General features: G+C 42.9%; 3 protein-coding genes across 3 annotated transcripts; 2 read left to right on the forward strand and 1 right to left on the reverse strand.

The window, feature by feature from the left end:
- Positions 1-808: 808 nt before the first annotated feature.
- Positions 809-9,023, forward strand: tat (tyrosine aminotransferase). The gene is made up of 12 exons (XM_034589293.1): positions 809-950; positions 1,770-2,068; positions 2,359-2,463; positions 2,688-2,755; positions 2,866-3,024; positions 3,433-3,571; positions 3,682-3,734; positions 6,874-7,026; positions 7,147-7,275; positions 7,365-7,448; positions 7,835-7,933; positions 8,034-9,023. Exons 2-12 carry the CDS (start codon positions 1,771-1,773, stop codon positions 8,175-8,177), a joined length of 1,431 nt encoding a protein of 476 aa, XP_034445184.1. The 5' UTR covers positions 809-950; position 1,770; the 3' UTR covers positions 8,178-9,023.
- A 1,953-nt stretch (positions 9,024-10,976) lies between these two features.
- zgc:56622 (uncharacterized protein LOC326033 homolog) lies at positions 10,977-16,267 on the forward strand. The gene is made up of 10 exons (XM_034589308.1): positions 10,977-11,284; positions 12,508-12,684; positions 12,800-12,916; positions 13,331-13,408; positions 13,725-13,841; positions 13,924-14,036; positions 15,242-15,329; positions 15,429-15,512; positions 15,708-15,790; positions 15,873-16,267. The coding sequence occupies exons 1-10, from the start codon at positions 11,189-11,191 to the stop codon at positions 15,904-15,906; spliced, it is 987 nt and encodes a 328-aa protein (XP_034445199.1). The 5' UTR covers positions 10,977-11,188; the 3' UTR covers positions 15,907-16,267.
- On the reverse strand, positions 16,219-20,930 carry klhl36 (kelch-like family member 36). Its single transcript, XM_034589274.1, has 9 exons — positions 20,708-20,930; positions 20,420-20,505; positions 19,716-19,910; positions 19,480-19,602; positions 18,969-19,190; positions 18,544-18,849; positions 18,064-18,291; positions 17,810-17,967; positions 16,219-17,493 (listed from the first exon to the last, which is right to left on the reverse strand). The coding sequence occupies exons 2-9, from the start codon at positions 20,477-20,479 to the stop codon at positions 16,902-16,904; spliced, it is 1,884 nt and encodes a 627-aa protein (XP_034445165.1). The 5' UTR covers positions 20,480-20,505; positions 20,708-20,930; the 3' UTR covers positions 16,219-16,901.
- Positions 20,931-23,427: the final 2,497 nt, after the last annotated feature.

Consider the following 23,427-nt stretch of genomic DNA (forward strand, 5'->3'; position numbering starts at 1 on the left):
AAAACTAACATTTGTCCGTGGACATTGATTTGTCACGAAGAGTCAAGAGGCTCGGGATACAAACAGTTTCTACCACAACACATTCTGTTGACTCCGGGTGTTAGCGTGATGTCACAGCCACCGTGAATAAGTAACTTTGTGTTTGGGCAGAGACGATGATGACACACGTCAAACATCAGTGGGATGAGAGCGACATAAAATCCATTTGACATGAACTTGGATTTTTTTTAGTTTGGTCCGTGTCCCATCTGCTAACATGGAGGAGGTGTATGATCTGTAATGCAGCCGGACACAGAGGGAAGTTGTAATTAAGAAGAAAGTCATACTAGACATTTTCTCTAGTAGGAAATAAGCATCACGGAGAATTCCTGCTCCGTAGTTCGACTCCTTCTGGATTTAAAATGAATCTCAGATCAGATTTTCCTTTGATTTGGTTCTAACTCTTCACCACAGACAAGAGAACGATGGATACCAGTTAAATCTGTGTCCCAGAAACCAAACACTGAGCTAAAAGGAGAATCTATGCATATTAGACTTAATCATTTGAACCCAGTGTGACTCTAAGTAAACTTTCCTTCTCTGAGTATGAAGATAAAAACATGGTAATACTCGTCCCTTCATAATAAAAGCGTTTGATTCCCTACCTGGTGTCATGTTGACACTCTGTCTCTGTTTGAACCCCACTACGCACGCAGACACGTCTCCATATGGGCTGCCCCCCCCCCGCTGATAATTGATGGAGGGCTGAGGTGGTTTGGTTCTGGTTAGTGATGTCAGAGGGGTGTATGACACAGCCCTCAGCCTCCACCAATAGAAGTATTGGCAGCGTTCAACACCCATTTTTGAGGTATTGAGCTATAAAACCGGCTCGATGCATCCTCCACTTCATTCCTGCTGATTAATCTGCTGCTGCTGCTTTTTGGACCAAACTGTGCTGAATATTAACTGAGGTCAGTGACTTTTATGATTCCAGTTCATCAGAACATTAATATCATGAATGAAAATGGACTTTATTCTGTGTGGTTCCTGTGCAGCCTCCTGGTGCCTCTTCACCCTGAGGCTGATTCTTCTGTTTGTTTGTTTCGGACCAGAATCAGTTCGTGGCTTTGACTGTGAACTTCTTTCTGTTTACGAGACTAAACATGTTATTTATGATGATAATAAAATGCATCAGTGATAATAGTCAAAGAAAGTTTGTCCTCTATATGAATCAGAGTTTAAAATATATTGGCATTGTATTATAATGTGTATTAATCTATATTATGGAAATGTTAGATGTTTTTCTAAATCCACTCAACAGATAAAGTGTGTTGGGATTTGAAGCTAATCAAATAAAACTAATTAAAAATTATTGTCTGAGCAGGAACTTTAAGCCTAGAAATAAGAATATTTGAATTCATCTGTAGGTTTTATCTTGTTTTACGAATCAAATGACAAATTTGAGGATTATGTTATTCCTTTTTTTTTCAGTTTTGCATCAGCATCAAAGAGAGAATTACATAATCTGTTCTTAAGTTAATAAAGTAAAACCACACTGTGTGAATATGATCAAATATAAAATGTTGAAATCACAAAACCTAAATGTACTTTAAGCGTCAAAAATTGAAACTGCTCATAATGCAGAATGGGCACTTGGGCTTATTTTATAGGCTGTTCATACATTATTATTAATTCATAGAGTATTTTAGGTAGTTTAAGTTATTTTAGGTTCCAGGGTTGGAAATAAACCGATTCTTGTTCTTCCTCTCAATCCTCCTCCTCAGTTCCAGGATGGATGACAAGTCGTACTTGGTTAAGATGAACGGGAACGGAGTCCACGGCAAAACCGCGCTCAACGCCAAAACCCTGAGTGGGACCGTGGTCAACGGGAGGGGGGTGCTGGGAAACGGCGTCAACCACGTCAGCATGAACGGCAGCTTGTACCCGGCCAAGGTGAAGAGCCGCCGGCAGAGGTGGGAGGTGAAGCCCTCAGAGATGGCCAACAACACGCTCAACCCCATCAGGAGCATCGTGGACGAGATGAAGCTCACACCCAACAGAGACAAGCCCATGATCGCTCTCTCTATAGGTGAGAAGGTTTCTGCTGATCATCCGTCTGCTGACACTCAAATCTTCATTTAGAGATGAATCCAATCAGAGATCAGAAGAACCAGTTTCCTACGACTGGAGACCAAACTCTGGATGATAGAAAACCAGAGATACCAGAGTCTTTACTTCACACTGCTGCTCTCGGATGTCTTCATTTTGTTTTATTAAATGATGATTGACCATATTTCCTGCACGAATACATAAAACCTTTATTTTTTAATGTTTTCTTTTGTTCACTTATGTGTAACTGTGACTTGACCTGTTCCCCAGGGGACCCCACAGTGTTCGGAAACCTGCCCACAGACCAGGTGGTGCTTCAGGCCGTGAAAGACGCCGTAGACTCGCAGAAATTCAACGGCTACGCTCCCTCTGTCGGTGAGTCGCTCTGATCCAACATTAATCATCAGTTGATGTTTTTCCTGAACGCTCTGGCACAGATGCACGAAGGTGAAATACGAGATAACGTAGTTTTACAGCCACAAAAGTGACTTTATTGGCGCTTGTTGAGAAATATAGGGCCCAGAGATCCACTGAAATGATTGACAGTGATGTCCTTCTAAACTGTTGTTGTGTGTCTGTTTGCATGTGTTCACCTGCAGGTTATCTGAAGAGCCGACAGGCCTTGGCCAACTTTTACAGCTGCCCCGAGGCTCCACTGGAGGCAGAGGTGCCGTCTCTTTATCCTCACGCACTTTTAAAATCACGTCCTCCCCCAAAAACCCAATGACATCGTATGTTTCAGTGTCTGTGTTCTGAAAAGTAAACGTGCTCTTCCAGGATGTGATCCTGACCAGCGGCTGCAGTCATGCCATTGACCTGGCTATCAGTGTCCTGTGTAACCCCGGGGACAACATCCTGGTGCCATGCCCGGGCTTCTCCTTATATAAGACTCTGGCCGTCTCCATGGGCATCAACGTCAAACTCTACAACCTGCTGGTGAGTAGAGGAACAACGTCAGCCGACTGTTAACACAACTACGGCTAAACTACGGCTAAACTACGGCTAAACTACGGCTGGATATCAGGCTCATGTGAAGGAGAATAATGTTGTAATACTACGATAATAATGTTTTTGAGATTTTCTTGCAAATTTAGATTATATTATATCATATTACCTTCCTATTTTTCTGCGATGGCTCTAATACGTCTTCATAGACATTGCATGAATGCAACAAAATCCCTCACATGCATGACTTTGAAAGACATTTGGACTTGTGGCCATCGTAGGAATTGCAGGTTGCATCAGGTTCTCGGTAGCTGGAGTCTCTGAGCATCACGAGGAAGCTTTAACATGCACGGTTCACTTTCTGTCCTCATCCTGACAAACGTTGTCTTTGATTTGCAGCCGGAAAAGTCGTGGGAGGTCGACCTGCAGCAGATGGAGAGCCTGATCGACGAGAGGACTTCCTGTGTGATTGTTACCAACCCGTCCAACCCGTGTGGCTCCGTCTACAGCAAGGAGCATCTGCAGAAGATCCTCAAAGGTCAGTTCTGACGTCCCTCAAAATCTCATCCATGTCAAATAACAAAAACACAACTTAGCTCATTTCAGCAGAACAATTACATATATACGTTTTTCCCCGTGTTTCCCCAGTGGCCTCCAGACACTGTGTTCCTATTCTGGCCGATGAAATCTACTGCGATATGGTGAGTGTGACCTCACACCGACACAAGGCACACCTACAGGGCGGCCGGTCGGTTTGGCACATTATTCAACACAGCAGCATCAGCAGAGGTTGTGTTGCGGTCGCTGGTATTTGGATCCAGCTTCTCTCTATCGTTTAAAGCACTTTCCTCCAGAACTAAAGAAGATTTAAAAATGTAAAATGTCCTCTGTTGTCTGTTCTGGAGGAATCAAAGCAAACAAACCTGTCAAACCTGAGAGAGACCAAACTGAGGATCAAAGAAAAAAAACAACATCAGCAAATTCAGTCTAAAACGTGGACGTCAGTGTCGGCCTTGAAAAGTTTGTACTGGTCAAACGTCCTGTTCGTGCAAACATGTGCACGCACACACACACACACACACACACACACACACACACACACACACACGCACACACACACACACACACACACACACACACACACACACACACATGCACACACACACACACACACACACACACACACACACACACACACACACACACACACACACGCGCACACACACACGCACGCGCACACACACACACACACACACACACACACAAACACTATAACATTATAAAAGTGGACAAAAGGTCAGAGTTGAATCCAGTAGTTTTCCACTTAGATAAAGACTAAATATGGGTCCTATGTGAAAATGTCCTTTTAAAAATCAGCATCAAATGACTCATTGATCTAATTCATCGACAGTCTGATGCTAAAATGAACAAATATAGATTTGATATATCCATCAAAGGCTTTATTAAGATGAGATAAGAACCTTATTGATTCCACGTCAGGGAAAATTCTCTGGTTATGGCAGCAGAACGTCAAATCCTCCTGTAAACATGTAACCATTTTAGAATAAGTAAAAAAGACTATAAAACTAAGGAGAAGTAAAGAACGTATCTCTGCACAGTGTAAAACATGGTTCACCGAGTTCGACCTTGTAACTGACGCTTGTATTTGTTTCTCTTGGGTTTAATTCCACAGAAAAACAAAGACGTAGACGAGGACGTAGATAATTATCAACACTGACTGACATGAAATATTTGCATCTTTATATATTGTTTTCCTCGAGCATCATTTCATCGCCTTTCCTCTGCTGGAGTAAACGTCCAAATCAGGTTTTATCGCTGTTTGGTTCGTTTCGAGGGTTGAGATGTTGTTAGCAACACGCCGCCCCCTTCTTCTGATTGGGTGAAGCGTGGCCTATATGATGTCGGTATATAAGCTGGTGTGTCCTTATGTAAGCAGGAAACACAGGGTTGGTATGTTCTTACTCCCAGCTTCACGCTTTTTAAATCAAACAAGCTGTTTCTACTGAGGATGAACACAAACACACGTTGTCTCTCAGCCACTCAAACTAAAACGCAGTTTTTCACCAGGTGCATGAAGACAAATGCATTTTCGCAGGTTAACGTCGGGGCTTTTTAAAAAATGTCTTGCAGCAGCAGTGAGTGGAAAAGTTTTAGAGTCGGGGTTGTTGGGTGCATCCAGAGACCCCTCCCCTCCCCCCCCTCCTCTGTCGCCATCTGACTCCTTCACATTGAACCAAGCAGAGCACAATGACTCAGCACCTTTTCTGGCTACATGTGGTTGCACTTAATCCTGGTGATGGGGGGGTGGGACATGCAGGGAGGAGTCGAGGGGCGTGTGGGGGGCGGAGAGGCAGTTGAGGAGAGGATTGGTGGTGGTAGTGTGGGGGGGGGGGGGCGTGGAGGCATTTCTTTTTATGGCTGGAGGGAGGGGCCAGATCGTCTGTGAACTGCCCCGGCCGAGCAGACACTAAATCAGTGGGGCACTTCACCTCCAACCCCCCCGACCTCAGGACCCGCAGTAAACTCACAACACATCTGGGCAGATGTTTGTAAATCAGCTACAGAGTTACTCACTGTTTCTTTAGAGATATTTTTAACTTTTATTCAGTCATATAGAAAACAACACTTGATTTGTTCCACCTCCGTCCGTCCTTTCTCTGATTCCTTTCATCATCCCAACACTTTCTCCCACTTTTCTTCCAGCTGAGTAAATTTCCTTCTCAAACCACTTTTCTCGGCTGTCAGGCTCCAGCTCTTCTTCTTATGATTCCTTTCTTACCAGATATCAGCAAAATTCGAACCAGGTACATCCCTCAGCTTTAATTAAAATCTAAAGATAAAGAACTATGTCACCTTTTAGTGTCACCATTTGCTTTTTTATTTTATTGGTTTACACAAATATATAAGTGATTCAAATGTATGTACACGTATAAAAGTAAAACAAAGCAAGATGGAGAACTACAAAAACAACAAAAGAAATCTAGATGTTCTCGGGTTCAGAGATTGGAGGAGTGAGTGAGTTCAAGTTCAAATTAGACCTCAGCAGTTCGTGCTGTTTTACAGTTGGCAGCCGTGTGACCAGTAGGACCTGGCTCGGCTCCTGGCTCGGCTCCTGGCTCGGTGTCCAAGATACTGTACGACTATAATGAGAAGCAGCTTTGTGTGCGTGGAGCGAGGTTTCACGTCCAGAGCAAATATCAAATATCAAATATCTCAGGAGGAGATTCAGCCAACTTACTCACAATGCTCGTTTTATGAGTTACAAGATTATCAGGCGCTGAGAAAGTTATGTTTATTAAAGAAATGATGAAGAATCTATGACTTTTCCCCTTTTCTTAGACTCTATGATTGTTTATTTGTGTCACAGTGAGTTTCAGCTTCATTTACCATCTTTCAGTTTATTATTTTGGAAACTGAAAGGAGACATTCTGCTCATATTCAGGTTGATCATTTCAATCAGTTCAGAAAACTGTCCTTTGCTGCAGCTCCTCTTTTCAGCCTCTGTCTCAAACACTTGGTTTTTGCTCCTGTCTCTTTAAGACCCCCCTCAGTCTGCTCTGATTGGCCAGCTGGCCTCACTCTGTTGTGATTGGTCAACCCCTTACAGCTGTGTAGGAAATGTTGTGTTTACGGTTTGTTCCGTTGTCCAGAAAAGTCAAGTTTTGATATTAATGTTTGCTAAACGTTGTTTTCTTGTGGAAAAGATGGCCGCACCATTTGAGCTCCATCAACGCTACAGTTACGCCTTCGGTTACTCAGTATAATGGCGCCTGGATGACTTCACCGTACGAACGTATCTAATTGTTCCTGCTCCTCCAGGTGCTACCAGGCTGCAGCTGTCCTTCCATGGCGTCGCTCAGCAGTGACGTCCCCGTCATCTCCTGCGGGGGTCTGGCAAAACGCTGGCTGGTCCCCGGGTGGAGGATGGGATGGATCCTCATCCATGACAGGAATGACATACTTGGATCTGCGGTACGTAACCAAACACACACACACACACACACACACACACACACACACACACACACACACACACACACACACACACACACACTCTCGTATTAAACTAAATGACATGTGTCTCGTCTACAGATTCGTCAGGGGCTGGTGAAACTGACCCAACGTATTCTGGGAGCCTGCAGTCTGATCCAGGGGGCGCTGGAGGGCATCCTCAATAACACGCCTCAAAGCTTCTACAACAACACCATCAGCTTACTAAAGGTACATCTGGGGATAATTATGAGGATTTAGAACTTACATTAATACGCATCATAAGAGACGGATGTCATGATTTATCTTTGTCTCCTCAGTCTAACGCAGAGATCTGCTTCAACGAGCTGTCCACTGTCGCCGGCCTGAACCCCGTCAAGACCTCAGGAGCCATGTACCTCATGGTCGGTAACTTTTGAACACGCAATATATATGTTTTATGTCACAATGAATGTTTTAATTTGTCTTCTGACGTCAGGTTTAAATCTCTAGTCTTTACATTTTACAACAACCTGATGCAGCGTGAAGTCAGAAACACACGGACAGTAACAGGACAGAAACGATGCTGTTGAGTTACACACTGTGTTGGTTTCGTGCACGTGTCCAAAATGAACTGGGACTGTTCAAAGTCAAAGACGGAAGCCATACTTTAATAAACTAAGAGAAATAACACTGAGTTCAATGAATATGTCATTCTGAGGAATTCATTTCTAATAGTTTTTACCTTTTTATGTAGAATAGCTGATGAGAGTGTTATTATATAAGTGTGTGTGTGTGTGTGTGTGTCCAGGTGGGGATGGACATGGATCACTTCCCAGACTTTAAGAACGATGTGGACTTCACTGAACGTCTGGTCACTGAACAGTCGGTCTTCTGTCTACCTGCCTCTGTAAGTCAGCGTTTCTCCGTCCTCTCCTCGTCCATCTCTTTGTCCTGACATTGTCAAAATACAAGGTGTCATCATGTGTGCACGTCCTGTCCTCTCGCAGGCCTTCGAGTATCCCAACTTCTTCCGCATCGTGTTGACGGTGCCGAAGGAGATGATGGTGGAGGCCTGCAGTCGGATCCGGGAGTTCTGCCTGTGCCACTATCGGCCCAACAGCCGCGATAGTGGCAACGACCTGGACCAGTGATGAAGACCAGAGGATGGACTGAACTCTGGTCGCACACACTCATCATGTTTAACTCAAACCACAGACTGAGGCTGATCATGACAAGTTAGAAAAACAAAGGCTCAGTTGTCTAATCAGAAATCAGGTTTGTTTTTGCAAACAACCATTTCAGAGCCTCCTTCAAATCCTTCATGGAGACGAAGGTGAATAAATCCACACGTGTATAAAATGTAAACTGAGATTATCCCCCGTTCAGTCACCGTCTGATTGATCCCAGATGTTTACGTGCACCATTGTTACGACATAATCACTTCCTGTGTGTGTGGCTCGCTGGTGCTTATCCCCCCCACACGAATCTGATGTCAGATCTGTTTTGATATTGTCGTCACTGTGGTAACGAGAAGCTGGTGAGCAGCGAATCTGATGTTCCGTTCGTGCTGTAATTTTATATGTAAACCTTTGAAATGATAAAACCTAATATTTATATTTTATATGAGCGACGTATATTAACCTCTACTGGTTTTTGTGTATTTATATAATTTGTGTAGCGCTTTGTGATGTAATCTCTGTGAAATCCACTGCAGGACATCGGCTCGATTCTTCTTCACTTTTACCTTTTGATACTTTTCTTAACTTTCTGATCGATAATTAGAGGAATTATTTTATATAAATGTACAATATTCCTTTTTATAAACATTATGTATCTATAATCTTCTCTATACTTTGCTTGTGCTTGAAAATGAGTCTTTATCAGAACTTTATCTGTATATTATTTGTATGTTAATTGTGTCATATTGAAAGTCATTTATACATTTTATTTAGTAGTTTTGTTGATAGTTGCTTAATAAAATAAACTTGTTGACATGACTGGTGTTGATTGATATAAGAAAAGAGCATTAGAGAATTTTTGATACTGATAAAACAGTGATTCACGTTCTCTGTCACTCTGACGGATTCCATCAGGTGTCAATAAATACAAATAATTGATATTTTTCATCAAAATATCACAGATGAGTCAGGAATATGTTTTAAATATTAATATTTCAGGTTGGTGGTTCACGACCCAACAAAGAACTCATAAATTAGGAAGAGGATCTGGATAAATGGGCGGATCCAGGATTCTTTCTTTGTTGTGTCTAACACAAGGAAATTGGGCGTTAGCCTTGTCGGAGGAACGTGCTCTCTGATTGGCCTTTAATATGCAGTAATTAAAATGAGTGTATATGAAGGAATAGTGACATTAGAATGTGCCAGAGGCCAAATATGTATCTTTAGCTGCAGAATTTCTCTCTGGACACTGGTTTACTTCAGGTCTTTGTGTAAATCCCTGTGACCACATGGTAGAGAAAAAGTACACGCACACAAAAAACCACTCAGAGTGAACAGGAGCAAATCTCAGTGCGTTTGTGGATTGATTGATTTAAGGTCCAGTTCTGCAGAGACCATCTCTGCAGGACTGGGTCCCATCAAACCCAAGGCCCGTACTGTCCAATACTTTAATGTTCTGCTGACACTGTTGTACAGTTGGCTAATTTATATACATTTAAAGTTTTGTGTTTCCAGAGAGCAAACTGCAGAGGAGAAGGTAACTCAATCCTCCGGAGTGTTCACACATGTTTCCGGGGGCCCAGGATGAGAAGAAGTGTACGGATCCATGTGTGTGTGCAGTCACGTGTGAGTTACATAAGAATCAGATTCTCTGAGGAGTGGCAATCCAGAGACTGTGCTGCACAGATTGTGATGAGTCACGATGGAAATAAACACACTTCTAACTTCTAACTTCAAACTTCAAACCATTCATCTTGTTACCTCTTCTTCTAAATGTCTTGTTTGGTGTTGGGGGTGTGTTCCATTACTGCTGTGCATGTTTGTTCTGAGTCTCATCCACATACACAACAGAAATCTTCGTTTTATTTTTAAAAGCATTACCAGCAAATTCATCTTGTGCTGGTTTCAGCTTAGATTCAATATAAAACATCACAAACCCACTGTGAACCATTGTTCCTCTTCTGTCTCCACATGTCCCCTCTGCTAACATGGAGGAGACAGAAGAGGAACCATTGTTCCTCTTCTGTCTCCTCATGTCCCCTCTGCTAACATGGAGGAGACTGCAGCCAGCCACCAGGGAGCAACCAAGATGTCTATGGTCGGTAACATTTTAAAAGAATGATATAATAATTATATTTTATAAGAACTAGACAATCATGTGTCTGATTGTTTGGCATCGCTGGAGGTTTCTTCTCCACTGACTCACATTCTAGTTTCAATAATTATATCACCACAAACCAAATGACGCACGAGGATTTTGATACTTTTGGCCCCATGCTCTGTAAACGTCTCTCCAGCTCCTGAACCACAGCCCGAAAGCAAACTGTGATTATATGCTAAATATAAGCATAAAACAATGAACTTATACTTATATATAAAAACAGTAATTTAAAAAGCTAAATAACAAATGTCCAAAAATAACATAATTTACAGTTACTGTCCAATATATCAAACACAGTCAATCATGTAGCTGCAGAAGCTTTTTGCTTTTTAACATGAAGATTAGTGAGTATTTATTGTGTTATTGTTTTTCTCTTTCCTAGAAATCATCTGTGACACAATGATACAACATCACCATCTAAAGGTGACTGGAGACATTACAGCAGATTTTCTCTTCACAGTGAACCTGCATGTGTGCGCATGTGTGTGCATGTGTGTGTGTGTGTGTGTTTATACTTCACCCCTATGCCGTTAACCAAAGTGACCTTTGCAACATGCTCCTCCTGACTTACTGAGTATACATGTAAATACTGTGTGTGCTGCTCAAGTACTTTGAGTGTTGTCCAATAATTAACTTCTGCACTGATAAGAAAAGAGAGGGAGAGAAATATGAAGAACAAGGGAGTGGGTTAAGGACAGAAGGGCACGAGATAGAGAAGCAGAATCAGCAAAGAAAAAAGGAAGGACGTGAAGTCACGGCCAAGAGGAACCGGAGAGAAGAGGAAGCCCTGAGCGATGAGCTTGTCGTTTCGTCGTGTGGTTTAATGTTCTCTGTGGAAATGGAGGAGACGCAGGTGGCCCGGACCTTAGAGCTGAACGACGGCTCACACATGCCCGTTCTGGGTCTGGGGACGTGGAAGGTAGCGTCACACACTCCTTCTTATATCTGTGTTCAGCTGTCATCACCTTGTTTTTGCTCTGAGCTGCACTTTGGTCAACAGGTTATTCAGTGAATGAAGTCTTTCTAACGAGTGAATGATTGTAAGATTACTCCTCTTTATATGTATCCTCCTCCAGGGAGCAGGGCTATAGAACTGTTCTAAAGAGAACTTAGGTTTTCATGCTCTAATCTTCAGGAAACCCTCCCTGAGCCTGTCTGTCGCTGCAGCTCCTCTTTTCAGCCTCTGTCTCAAACACTCGGTTTTAGCTCCTGTCTCTTTAAGGCCCGCCTCCTGATAAAGCTGCTCTGATTGGCCAGCTGGTCCACTGTGTTGTGATTAGGGTTAATTGATGCCTCTGCTCTCCGACCTGCACTGAACTCCAGACGTCCTCCAGACGTTCTCACGAGGTGTACTCGTGAACGCTAATGTCTAATGCTAACAAATAAAACTTCATAAAAAGAAACCCCACCCACCCCCATGCTGGTGCAGCACTTGGTCTGGTCCATTTTACCTGGCCTCTGTATTTAAACAGGCTCCGCCCTCAAACACACCTTCAGGTCGAAACAGGAAACAGGACAGATGCAGCCGGAACGGTAATTTGAAGAAAACTGAATTAAGACAACTGATGAGGACAAAACTACTTCTATTTTTGTCATTTCTCATGTTTGTTGTCTCATTTTCAGTTTTATTTTGAAATCTGGTCTCACTTCACTTCCTCGTGTTTCCTGCTTCCTTGTTCACCTGCAGCCGGATGTGTCCTACCTGAGTCCCTCCTCTTCCTCCTCTTCCTCTGTTTCCCTCCTGTGTTTGTCACTTCGTCTTGGTTCCTCCTCGCTCAGCGTCTCACGTTGTGTCTTCATCCGGTTCCACTTCTCATCTTCTGGGAGTTTTCCTGACTTTTTGTTTACCAAACGTTTTATTGAAAGATACGTTGATGATTCTGCTTCTGCATTTGTTTCCACTCATTCCATCTCATCTGCTTTGATCAGTTCAAAGACAAAGATATAAAAAGGACAATACGTACTTTTAATGGTGGTTATGAACTAAACTGTTTCCAGTCTTTATGGTGAACATGTAGACGGATGAGTGTGATAAATAACTTGATATATTGACCGTCTTTCCTAAACTCCAAATGCCCTTGATGAACGGCTTGTAACAGAAGTGAAGCTGTTTATGGTTTTACTGTGTTTTCTTTGCTCCAGTCCTCCCACCTTCCTCGTACCTCGGTCCAGGGCGCGGTGGAGGCGGCCATCGCTGCCGGCTACCGCCACATCGACACGGCCTGGTTGTACGGCAACGAGGTGGATATCGGCAAAGCTCTGCGCTCCAAGATGCAGCAGGGCATCATCAGGCGACAGGACATGTTCCTCGTCAGTAAGGTGGGTGCTGATCAAATGATTTGACATTATTTCATCACTACCTGTTTTGATTTGAATGCTTCAAATGCTTTCTTACATATTCTACTTGGTTTTATTTTATTTCTTTAATTTCCAGCTGTGGATTACCCACCATGCTGCAGAGGACATCCCTGCGTGTCTGAACAAATCCCTGAACGATCTCCAGCTCGACTACCTGGATCTTTACCTTGTGCACTTCCCTGTCGGCCTGAAGGTCAGCATATAGATCTATATATATAGATATAGATATATATAAAAACATCCTGCACAGTGTGACGGAATTACGATTAATGGGAGTGGTGGAATTTTTATGAAGTAAATGAGTTAAAGCTGCATCAAATGATTCTTGACCACCAGGGGGCAGAAGGTCAAAGCTCTGACACTGTACAAATCTGTTGTATCGGGTGTTAGTGAGAGCCTTAAGAGTCAATCATAGTCATTACAGGTTTGTCCACCTGCTCAAATGACGTCATTTTACTCATTGTACAATATCAAAATATGATTTAAAGCAGTTTAAGAGTCATTTCTGGCCGACCTGTGTTTTTAAAGTTTGCTAAATAAATAAAATGAAATAAGGACGCGTGTTTCTGCCAACAAGCTTTTGTTAGAATTTAAAATGTCTCCACAGAAAGTCGGTGATGAGCTCTTTCCAAAAAAGGACGGAGAGATACTGACGTCTGACATCGACTACGTGGACGTGTGGAGGGTAAGAATGTGTGATCTCTCGGTTTACATTTCAAAAGATGAGTTGTAGTAATAAAAATATACAGAAAAATTATGTAAATAAATAAATATATATATATATATATATATAAACCTTTCCTCCTCAAGGTGAATTTTACTTTCTTGTTTAAAAACAGCATTCAATGGTCTGATAAAAGTTCTTATTAAGGAGAAATGTGTTTGTTTAGTGTCTCATTAACAACATATCATTTCTAGTTCAGTTCCTGTAAAGTAACGTGTGACAGAACGTCCTGGTGGATCTGCAGCGGCACACGTTGACCGTCACTGTGTGTTTTCAGGGGATGGAAGCTCTCCAGGCCTCAGGGAAGGTGAAGAGCATCGGAGTCTCCAACTTCAGCGTCTTACAGCTGGAGAGACTTCTTGCTCTGTGTCAGGTGCCCCCTGCTGTCAACCAGGTGCCGCCATATACTCCAGAAGCTTTTTGTCTGCATGGATCAACATCCACAGATCCTCGCCTCTAACTTTCCATATCTGCAGGTGGAGCTGCATCCTTACATGGTGCACACAGAGATGGTGGAGTTCTGTAAGTCCAGGAACATCACTCTGGTCGCCTACAGCCCCTTTGGTTCACCGGCACGACCCCCAGACATGTAAGACTCCCAGCATCACTCTGATGCTCTTGTCGTATATTTAAGCAGCAGTGATGTTGAAGATGATGATGAAGGAATCTCCGCGGACACCGTTCTTGCTTGTATAATAAGGTTTATTACACAGACGTTACAGGTCAGGACGGGTACCTAGGTATACCCGGAGACGTTCTCGGCCAATGCAGAAGTCTGAGTCGCCGGTGTCGGACAAGCATTCATATAGGGAACTTGTTTACGCCCAAAACTTGAGATAAAATGACATCACACATAGGGGCATCTAATTCAAAACATGCTTCCTACTTGAAGATGGAAACCTCTCCATCTAACAGGTCAAAGAGCATTCTCAGAAGGAGAGAACAAACAAGTAACATATGGAATAATACTTAGGAAGTCTGAGAGTCCAGAAATCAGGCGCCGCTAGCTTTAAACCTGTCATTATGTTTTACACACGTGTCAAAATGATCCATGTTAGCTAAATACACCACACTCTTTAAAGGTCAGAGGAGGCAAAGGTTTCCTCAAATAACCAGGATGTGATATTAACATAAAAGACTCAGTTTGTGTAATCCTTTTAAAAATACAAATACTTCAAATACATATTGTATTTCACTTTATTTAATTCTTTGGTTTTGAGCCAAACAATATGTTTGTTCCTCGTGTTCTTAAACTTATTATTTATTGGTTTTATGTTCTCTGCCCTCATGATGGAAAAAGATATGAATTCCTTTATTCTCTATGTTCTTTATCACTATCAGTTGTTGTTTTTAGGTTTTTGTTTGAATAAATGTTTCTTCTTTGTTTATTATGAGGATTTTGATTCAGTTCAGGATTCACAGCCAAACATTTTCTGTGCAGTTGTTTTTTTGCTGCCATTTCAAATTTTAATGAATGAAAATCATTTATCATTATCAGCCGTTTATGTTTAATATGGAAACTTGTTTTACAAAATAACCAAAGTAGAAATGTGAATTTCTTCAACATAAAGAAAATATTCTTGTAGTCTTCAAGTTCGATATATTTGTGTTTTCTTTTTATATAATCAAGTTTATAGTTAAACTGTAAAATATCAAACCTCAACTACATTTCTTCATTCGACTGTTTTCAATTTGAGGTTTTCCACATCAGCTGGACTTTAATAATCCCCCATCATGCCTTCAGATTGTCATGAATAAAAGAATTGTGTGTTTTCTTTGTTTTGCCTGTCTCAGGTTTAGAGGAGACACGGATCCTCATAAACTCCTGGACGACCCAGTCGTTACAGAAATTGCCAAAAAGCACGGACACAGCGCGGCACAGGTCAGTGCAGGTGTCTGTACTGTGTGTACATGTATGTGTGTATGTATATATGTGTGTGTGTATTACTTTGTCATTAACAGTAGTGTTGTATTGTGGCAGGTTTTGCTGAGGTACCACGTACAGCAGGGTGTGGCCGTTATTCCTAAGAGTGACAAACCTCATCGCATTCTTGAAAACACAAAGGTAATTTCCCCCGTTGTGGGACCAATAAAGGGTGAACAATCTTAAACAGCAAATATAGATGCTGCACATATTCTGTCATGTAATAATCCACCAGTTTACTGACTAAACTATACACATGAACACACAAAAAGCTGCTTGTGGAAGTAGTAACATGGTTAAACCAGCCTGTGTCCCTGCCGCTGGGTTATTGTGCAGATCTTTGGCTTCAGTCTGTCTGAAGAAGACATGAGCGCTCTGAGAGGTCTGGACCGAGGGTGGAAGGCCTTCCTGTTTGAGGAGTAAGTCGACAAAACGTCCTCTGTAGCTTCGGCCTCGTGCTCGATGCAGCGATTCACTGTGTGTGTGTGTTGTGTTTCTCAGAGTCAAGTCTCATCCGTACTATCCCTTTGTGTGAGGCTTTAACGAGCGGAGAGAGAAAAGACGACAAACTGGACCTTCACTCAAACATTCACCTTCCAGGGACGTGCCTCTGCAGCACTGAGGCCAAAGTCGAGCTCGTCTCACGTGATTCGATTTGACCAATAGGAAATACTCAGAACGTCTCCTACCACCAGCATCACACACTGAAATCCATCAGTGACTCGTTTACCTGATACCTGATGAAATGTGATGACAACTGTGAAGAAAATTCAGTTTACAAACATGAATGTAAAGAAAATATAGATCAGCTCTTAATGTTTTCCTGTTATGAATAAAGTCAAGTGTGTTTCTGTTGACAAAAGATTATTTTTAATTAAAAGCAGTTTGACAGTTGAGAGTTGAGTTTCATATTTTATTACAGTCAGTTGTCAAAATGTGCCGGTCGAGGCTGTTTATCTGGTTTTCATGGTTTAAAACTGAACTTAGTTTTATTCATATTGATCCTCACTCGGCCCGACACAGTTCAGTCCCCTCTCTCTTCTGCAGTAACCATGGGAACCAAGGCTCAGAAGTCGAATAGATAAAAACTAAAAGACGGAACATCTCCGTCCACAGACAGTCAACTTCCTCTTTTAAGGAGGACAGAGGTCCTGGGAAGACACGACACAGGAGAGAAGTTTATAAATGTGGCTGTGGAAAAATACTGGAATCGTTGAGGAATAAATACTTCAGCTTAACATCATTTGTCTCCACTTCCCTCCTTCAGTTTATATGATTCCCTGATGGAGGTGATGGGTTCTATTTAAAACTCAGAGGCCAACTCTTCTTCCACCAGATCAGCTCTGGTTCTTGATTCTGTTCCGGATCCTTGGAACGTTGGAGCTTCCAGTGAACCAGACTTCACTTCCACGGGTTTAGTGCAGAACCTCCTCATCAGAACACAAATGTTGGAGCAGTCAGAGATTCCTCCTGCGCTGGTTATGTTATGAGCTGATGCTTCTATCTGGACGAATAGAAAGTCCTTCGTCGTTACACAGGGTTTGATCTTCCTTTCACTCTTTGTCCCATCTTCTTCTTCGTCTCCGGAGAGGAGGATGATGATGATGATGATGATGTCGAGGGCTTTACGGTGCAAACACACGCTGAGGCCCCTGCGATGCGTTTTGGCAGGTTGGGCCCTCTGGACCACGAACCTTTGTCGGGGTCGTACACCTGCATGGCTCTGGAGAACACCATGCTCTCCCAGCTGTAGCCCCCCAGCACGTAGATCTTGCCTGCCCACACTGCAAGCCCCGCCTCGCTGTTGGGCAGCAACAACGCTGCCACCCGGGTCCACTGGCCGCTACGTGGGTCGTAGGACTCGACCTGCAGGATGTCGAAGCGCTCAGTGGTGTCCTCGTGGTCGTCGCTGCCCCCGATGGCGTAGATGAGGTGGTTGAGGGAGGCCATGCAGTGCCAACCTCGGGCCATAGACATGGCCTGGCGTTCCACCCAAACCTCACCGTCCTGTGACGGATCATAGCTCAGGACCTCTCTGCGGTACGGGCCGATCTGAAAGTCATGGCCGCCTGAGATGTAAACCATGCCGTGGTGGACGGTCCCAGCGTGACCGTAGGTAAACCTAGAGAAACAGAATTAAACAAACTTTGAATGGGTTAAGGCCGAATGCAACATGAGCATGTTTCACCATTTAGGCTTTTTAAAAGCACCTCAGGGCTTAGTGGGTTGATATTTAACTTGTTTTGGTCACTTGGGATAAAATTCAGTTCCTGAGAAAATATGTTGATTAGCTGGTTTCTTCATTTGTACTGAAACCAGCTGAATGAGCTGGAACCTCAGATTTTCTGAAGGGTTGGACACGTTTTCACCGACTGTAAATGTTTGTACCAAAGTTCATCCCCCCACTAAAGAGCAGACCCAGCATGAAGTCGTGTTACCGGGGCAGTTCTGCCACGTAGGACCAGCAGTTCTCAGCTGGACAATAAACCTCCACAGACGACAGAGCTCCGGTGTCGTTCCTTCCACCAACAGCGATCAGACACTGTCCCACTGCCCCCAGGTAGAAGTCCACCCGCCGCTGGGTCATTGGCGCCCCCTGGAAAAACATCATACTGTCACTTTGTGTGTTATTCAGCTGCTGAAATTCAAAAGCAGGTAGTAATGAACTGTAAGCATTGGTCTGGTGAAGTACCCTGGTCCACTGGTTGTGTCGGGGGTCGTATCTGTACAGGAGGTTACAGGCAGCATCTCCACCATTGTACCTGGATGAGCTGCCGCCTGCAGCAAAGATGAAGCCGCCCAGTACCGCCAGGCAGTGGTGGCTCCGCTGGTCCGGCAGCTCCGTTTCCACCTCCCACTTTTCTGTTTCACCGACCAGCCGACAAACGTTGGCGCTCAGCTCCTCTCCGAACTCCGACACCTTGAGAAGTAAAGACGAGAAGAATCGAATGAGTTTAAAGACTTAACTCGACTTGTGTGAGAAGAGGTGGTTCAGACTTGAGATGTGCCTCAGTGACCTTTGACCAAGTTCAATGAGTTCACTCTTGCATCCAACTGAACGTTTGTACGTTTGATTCCCTCAAGGTGCTCGTGAGATATCTTGTTCACTCGAGGGCGGGGACAGACAACTTGACAACATGATGGAGAGATCCAGAAATGAAATCCTCTGTACCTCTCCTCCAATCAGCAGCAGCTGCTCCACTCCCCCCCTCAGCGCGGTGCGTCCTGTCTGCAGGAGTGGCTGAGCGCTGGAATTCGTGTGGTACTCTAGAGCTTCCTCCACCAGCGCCTCGTAGCCAGCCTCCCCCGGCAGAAGCGACCGCACCGTCGAGAGCACCCGGTTGACGAGGTCGACCGCTGGCATCAGAGGGAAGCGGATGTGGGAGAGGAGCTGTGTGGAATGGGCCGTCCGCTTGGGAGTCTGGCTGAGCCACTGCATGGCGGCCTGGAGGAGTGCCTGCTCGCTGTCGTGCTGAACCTGATGAAGAAGAAGAGGAGGAGCACTGAGATTAATGATGGAGGCTCCTCTCGCCACTTCTCTTCTCCACCAACACGATGTGTGAAACTCCCAGCACTTAAAACACCTGCAGCAGTTACCTGGCTGCTGGCGAGGTAGGAGCTGAGTTTGTGTAGAGGAATGTTGTGCAGGAAGTCCCGGGTGAAAGAGAGCGTGGCGAAACGTGCGAGAATGAAGCGGTCGATGAAGGTGTCCAGTCGCTCGAGGCTGTAGAACAGAGCCAGTTCCTGCAGGTACAGGTAGTTGTCCTCGCTCACCTCCTGCTCCAGGTACTGACAGCAGAAATCCACCGCTCGCCACACCTGAACAACAGCAAGGAAGTGATGAGTGGCGCCCTGAACATCCCTGCTGCACAGACTGAAACATGAACACTGACAAACATCAGTGTGATAAAAACTACATTTACTTAACGTCTACTTTGATTATTTAGTTTGGCTCATGTCCCATCTGCTAACATGGAGGAGGTTTATGAGCTCTACTGCAACCAGCCACCAGGGGGCAATAGAGACGCTTTGGCTTCACTTTTGAGGAGCGGGCATGTCGTCCATCTTGTGTCGTACACGTTAACAACACGTGTGGAGCAGGAAGTACCTGCAGCAGGTGAGCAGCTTCCAGCACAGAGTCAATGTTCCCTCCGTCCAATGGCAGCTCTCCGGTGTACAGGAAGTCGACCACAGCCTTCAGACCGATGCAGGACAACCCAACCAGCTCCACCTGGGCAGGAGGAGCACGGAGATATCAGGGCGACTCGAACATGAATAATCTTCACGTTAAATGGGAGAAATGATGAACCGGGTGCAAACAAATCTGTGATGTTGTGACTTCACCTCCTCCTGATGCTCCTCCCTCATGCCCAAGGTGAACATGGCGTGGAAGTACGGGCTGGAGATGGCGAGCAGGGCGCGGTGAGCCGGGACCCGCAGGTCATCGGCCACGAGCACCACGTCACAGAAGTGACGGAGCTGCCGCTGCTCGTCGAGGCCGCGCAGCACCTCCGCAGCCCGGTCCGCCCATCGGAACACCTGCAGCGCCGCCGGACACGGATCGGGAAACACAACTCGGGTTTTTACTTATTCACAGTTATTAGAAATCACCACAAAACAAATCCAGCACAGAAGAAGAAGAAAGAGACCTTTTAAAAAACATTACGTATTTAGATTAAAAGGTTCATAGAAACCATTTTTGTGAAATATCTTTAATAGGATGTTTATGCAGTTTTAACAACAATGTGACAGTCAGCATCTTTTATGAGGAACCACTTTAAAAGTTAATGTTTTGTATTTCACACGTTTAAATTTAAACTTGAGGATTTAACATCATCAGGTGAGATAATTATGGATTATCGCACATTTTAACTCTAAATACTTGTTACCATGGTAACCAATAAGCACAACGTTAGAGCTACTGTGTGTTGGGTTTGAATTTTGACTATTGCAGCTCAAATGGTGAAAACATCAAAACAAATTTCTGAAAACTATAATTTTGCTGTTGTGTTTTGAGAAATGTTGATGTCACACAAACACACACTGACCTTGGATGCTTCACTGATCCTCTGAGGCCGACTCACACGGCTTGTTTTGACTTTGTCCATCACGTCCCCTCAGGTAGGCATCATCTAAAGTACACACACACAAACACACACACACACAAACACACACACACACACTTATAGCTCCAGGACTTCAGAGGACTTTACATAGACTTAGAGACTCTCTCTCTCTCTCACACACACACTCTGTCTCTCTCTCTCTCATCGAGAGACAGAATGTGTGAGTGTGTGAGTGTGTGAGTGTGTGTGTGAGTGTGTGAACTGACCTCTCATGGAAACATCGTCTGTTTCACTCGTTGTCGCAGTTAAAACGTAGAAGAAGAAAAACAACACAAACCGGAAGCTTGACGAGTGTTGTTGTGTTTGAACCATAAACTGTTTATAAACCGGTTTGATCACGTGTCTGTTCCCACACACACATACACACACAGACACACACACACACACAGACGTAAAAAACGTTTATAACATAAAACACAGAGCTGCACCACTTCCTGTCATCTGGATAAACAAACACACTTCCGCTTTCAGTTTTCAAAATAAGTCCCTTTGTTGTATACCTCCCACAACTAAAACATTTAACTGACAATAAATAAAGACCGTAAGAATTTAATAATACTAACACCAACAATAAAATCAAAGGGGTCATTAGTCATTTAAAATGTAGTTTTTTAACTCATTTCTACTTGAAAAGATCGTCAACACGTTACATTGCTGTTTTATTTTGAAGCTCAATGCTGCTAAACGGACCAATCACAAACCAGAGCACATTCAAGACTGAAAATATCATCAAACGTTTTAAGAGATTTTTTACCATCATTACGTTTCTTTAAAATATGACTGTACATATCAAAAGAACAACGACACAGTTCTGAATATATATATATATATATATATATATATATTATAACGTTAGTAGTAGAAGTAGTAGTAGTAGGTATTATTATCATTATTTTTATTTTGTAAAGCAGAACTAGTCCTATAGAATCCACAATTAAAACATATATAGATATTAAACAATCATCAAAAACAAAATCTGCAAAGTTAATCATATTTTAAAACATACATAAAAGTAATCACAGATTTATTTAGACTGATATTTGTCACTTCCGCGTGCTCCAGGATGTTTCGTTGTTAGATGTTGATCTTTGTGATAATTTGGTCACAAACAGTGGTGAATGTTTCCATGTTTCCATGTTTCCACTGTGCATCTAAAGAAATGAGTTTAAACTCAGTCTGATGGATCGAAGTTCACGACTCAGCTCTTTGAGTCTCAGACAGACTCGTAAGAAATAACCTGTCAGCTTCTCACCTTTGAGACACACGTCATGAATAAATGATAAATATATATGTAATAAATATGACAGTAAGATGAGTGAGGCTGTGAGTTTCTTGTGGACCAGCAGGGGGCGGGATGATGCAGTGATGGACAAGCTGCGACCTGAGGACTCAGACTGATGATGTGACCTTTGACCCCTGTACTGTCTGACCCCCTCCCCAGCCTACATACATATATTGTAGTCTGTATTTTGTATTTGTACAGTTTGTCTTGTATTGAATAGTACAGTTGTATATGCATTATGAAGAATAGGCATCATGTTAAAATATAAACACAGTGAAAGTGTCAGTTCGTGTTTTATTCACGTTTCGTATTGATCATCAGTAACAAACGTGATGAGTGAAAATGAAACTGTTTGATTCCTCTGCAGAGCTTTTGTCAAGTTCAACAATTCAGCACAAGAAGAAACTGGAAGTGGTTATTCTGCCTTCAGATTAAAACAGTTTCAAAACAGTCACTGAGAAAAAGGATGAGCCATTTTACTTGACATTTTCTGTTATTTAAATCATAACACATGAACCTCTGCTAGTAAATTATAGTTACGTCATTAAATGTATATTAAGGTTTACATTTTTTGGGCTGGGTGGGTGTTTGAATCAATCTTTATTTTCCCGAGAGAAAGAAACAATCTACACACAAAGATCACTGTTGACATTTGATAATAAAATTCGAGAACACACTCAGATATCACATTGCCTTTTCAAAATTAATTAATTAATTTATATTAAGGATTCATACTTGAGATGTTTTTCATATTTCTGCTTCACTTTTCAAATTTCTCTTCTTTCCTCTTCCTCGTACAGAACTGATATCTCCTTACACCCCCCCCCCCCCCCACACACACACACACACACAGACTCACAAGCAACTGAACTTATTCACACACAGCTACTACAGTATATTCTTACTCATCAGCTTAAGCTTTATTTATCTGCTGCTATATCTATTCATCTATTACACATCTGCTGTATATAATTATATATTTACTGATACGCTACAGTATTTATTTATCTGCTGCTATCTGGTCCTGTACACATATCCTTCATTCACCTTAACTGTATATAATTTATGTCTGTATTACTTCTCACTACCTCAATGCACTTTAATCAGTATTTACCTATGTTCCTACAATCAGTTTTCACATCCTGTTCACTGTCCTTTTACGGTCACATACACAACTCTCACTTTGTAATGTCAGTACTGTATTTAACTGTCCAGTGCACTGACGTCATCGGGGTTTTCTTCCTGGTGTTTACTTATTGTCTCGCTCTATGTGCATTGGAATTGCTCTGCGGGATCAAATAAAGTTGTTTTAAAATTAGGATCTCTGCATTTCTGTCATTCCCTCTTTTTTCCTGCTTTTTGAGTGTAATATTAGGGGATATAGATAAAATCAACTAAGTATTAACAAACCGGTCTGTATAAAATTAGTGATCAAATCATTCTGCTAAAATGTGGATTTTTTTGTATTGGACAACAGTGTAAAAAATAAAGCGTTGAATGAAAAGTTCTCTCTGTCAATGTGAAAATCAAATATGACAAGAATGTAGGTAAAATAATCTTTTATTCTAATAATCTATTATTTATAAAACACATGCATCCACCTGGCTGTTCGTCTTATTGTGACAGTTTGTACCGGAAGCTGTGCGTG

Source organism: Hippoglossus hippoglossus, chromosome 6, assembly GCF_009819705.1.
Source record: "Hippoglossus hippoglossus isolate fHipHip1 chromosome 6, fHipHip1.pri, whole genome shotgun sequence".
Classification (NCBI taxonomy): Eukaryota; Metazoa; Chordata; class Actinopteri; order Pleuronectiformes; family Pleuronectidae; genus Hippoglossus; species Hippoglossus hippoglossus.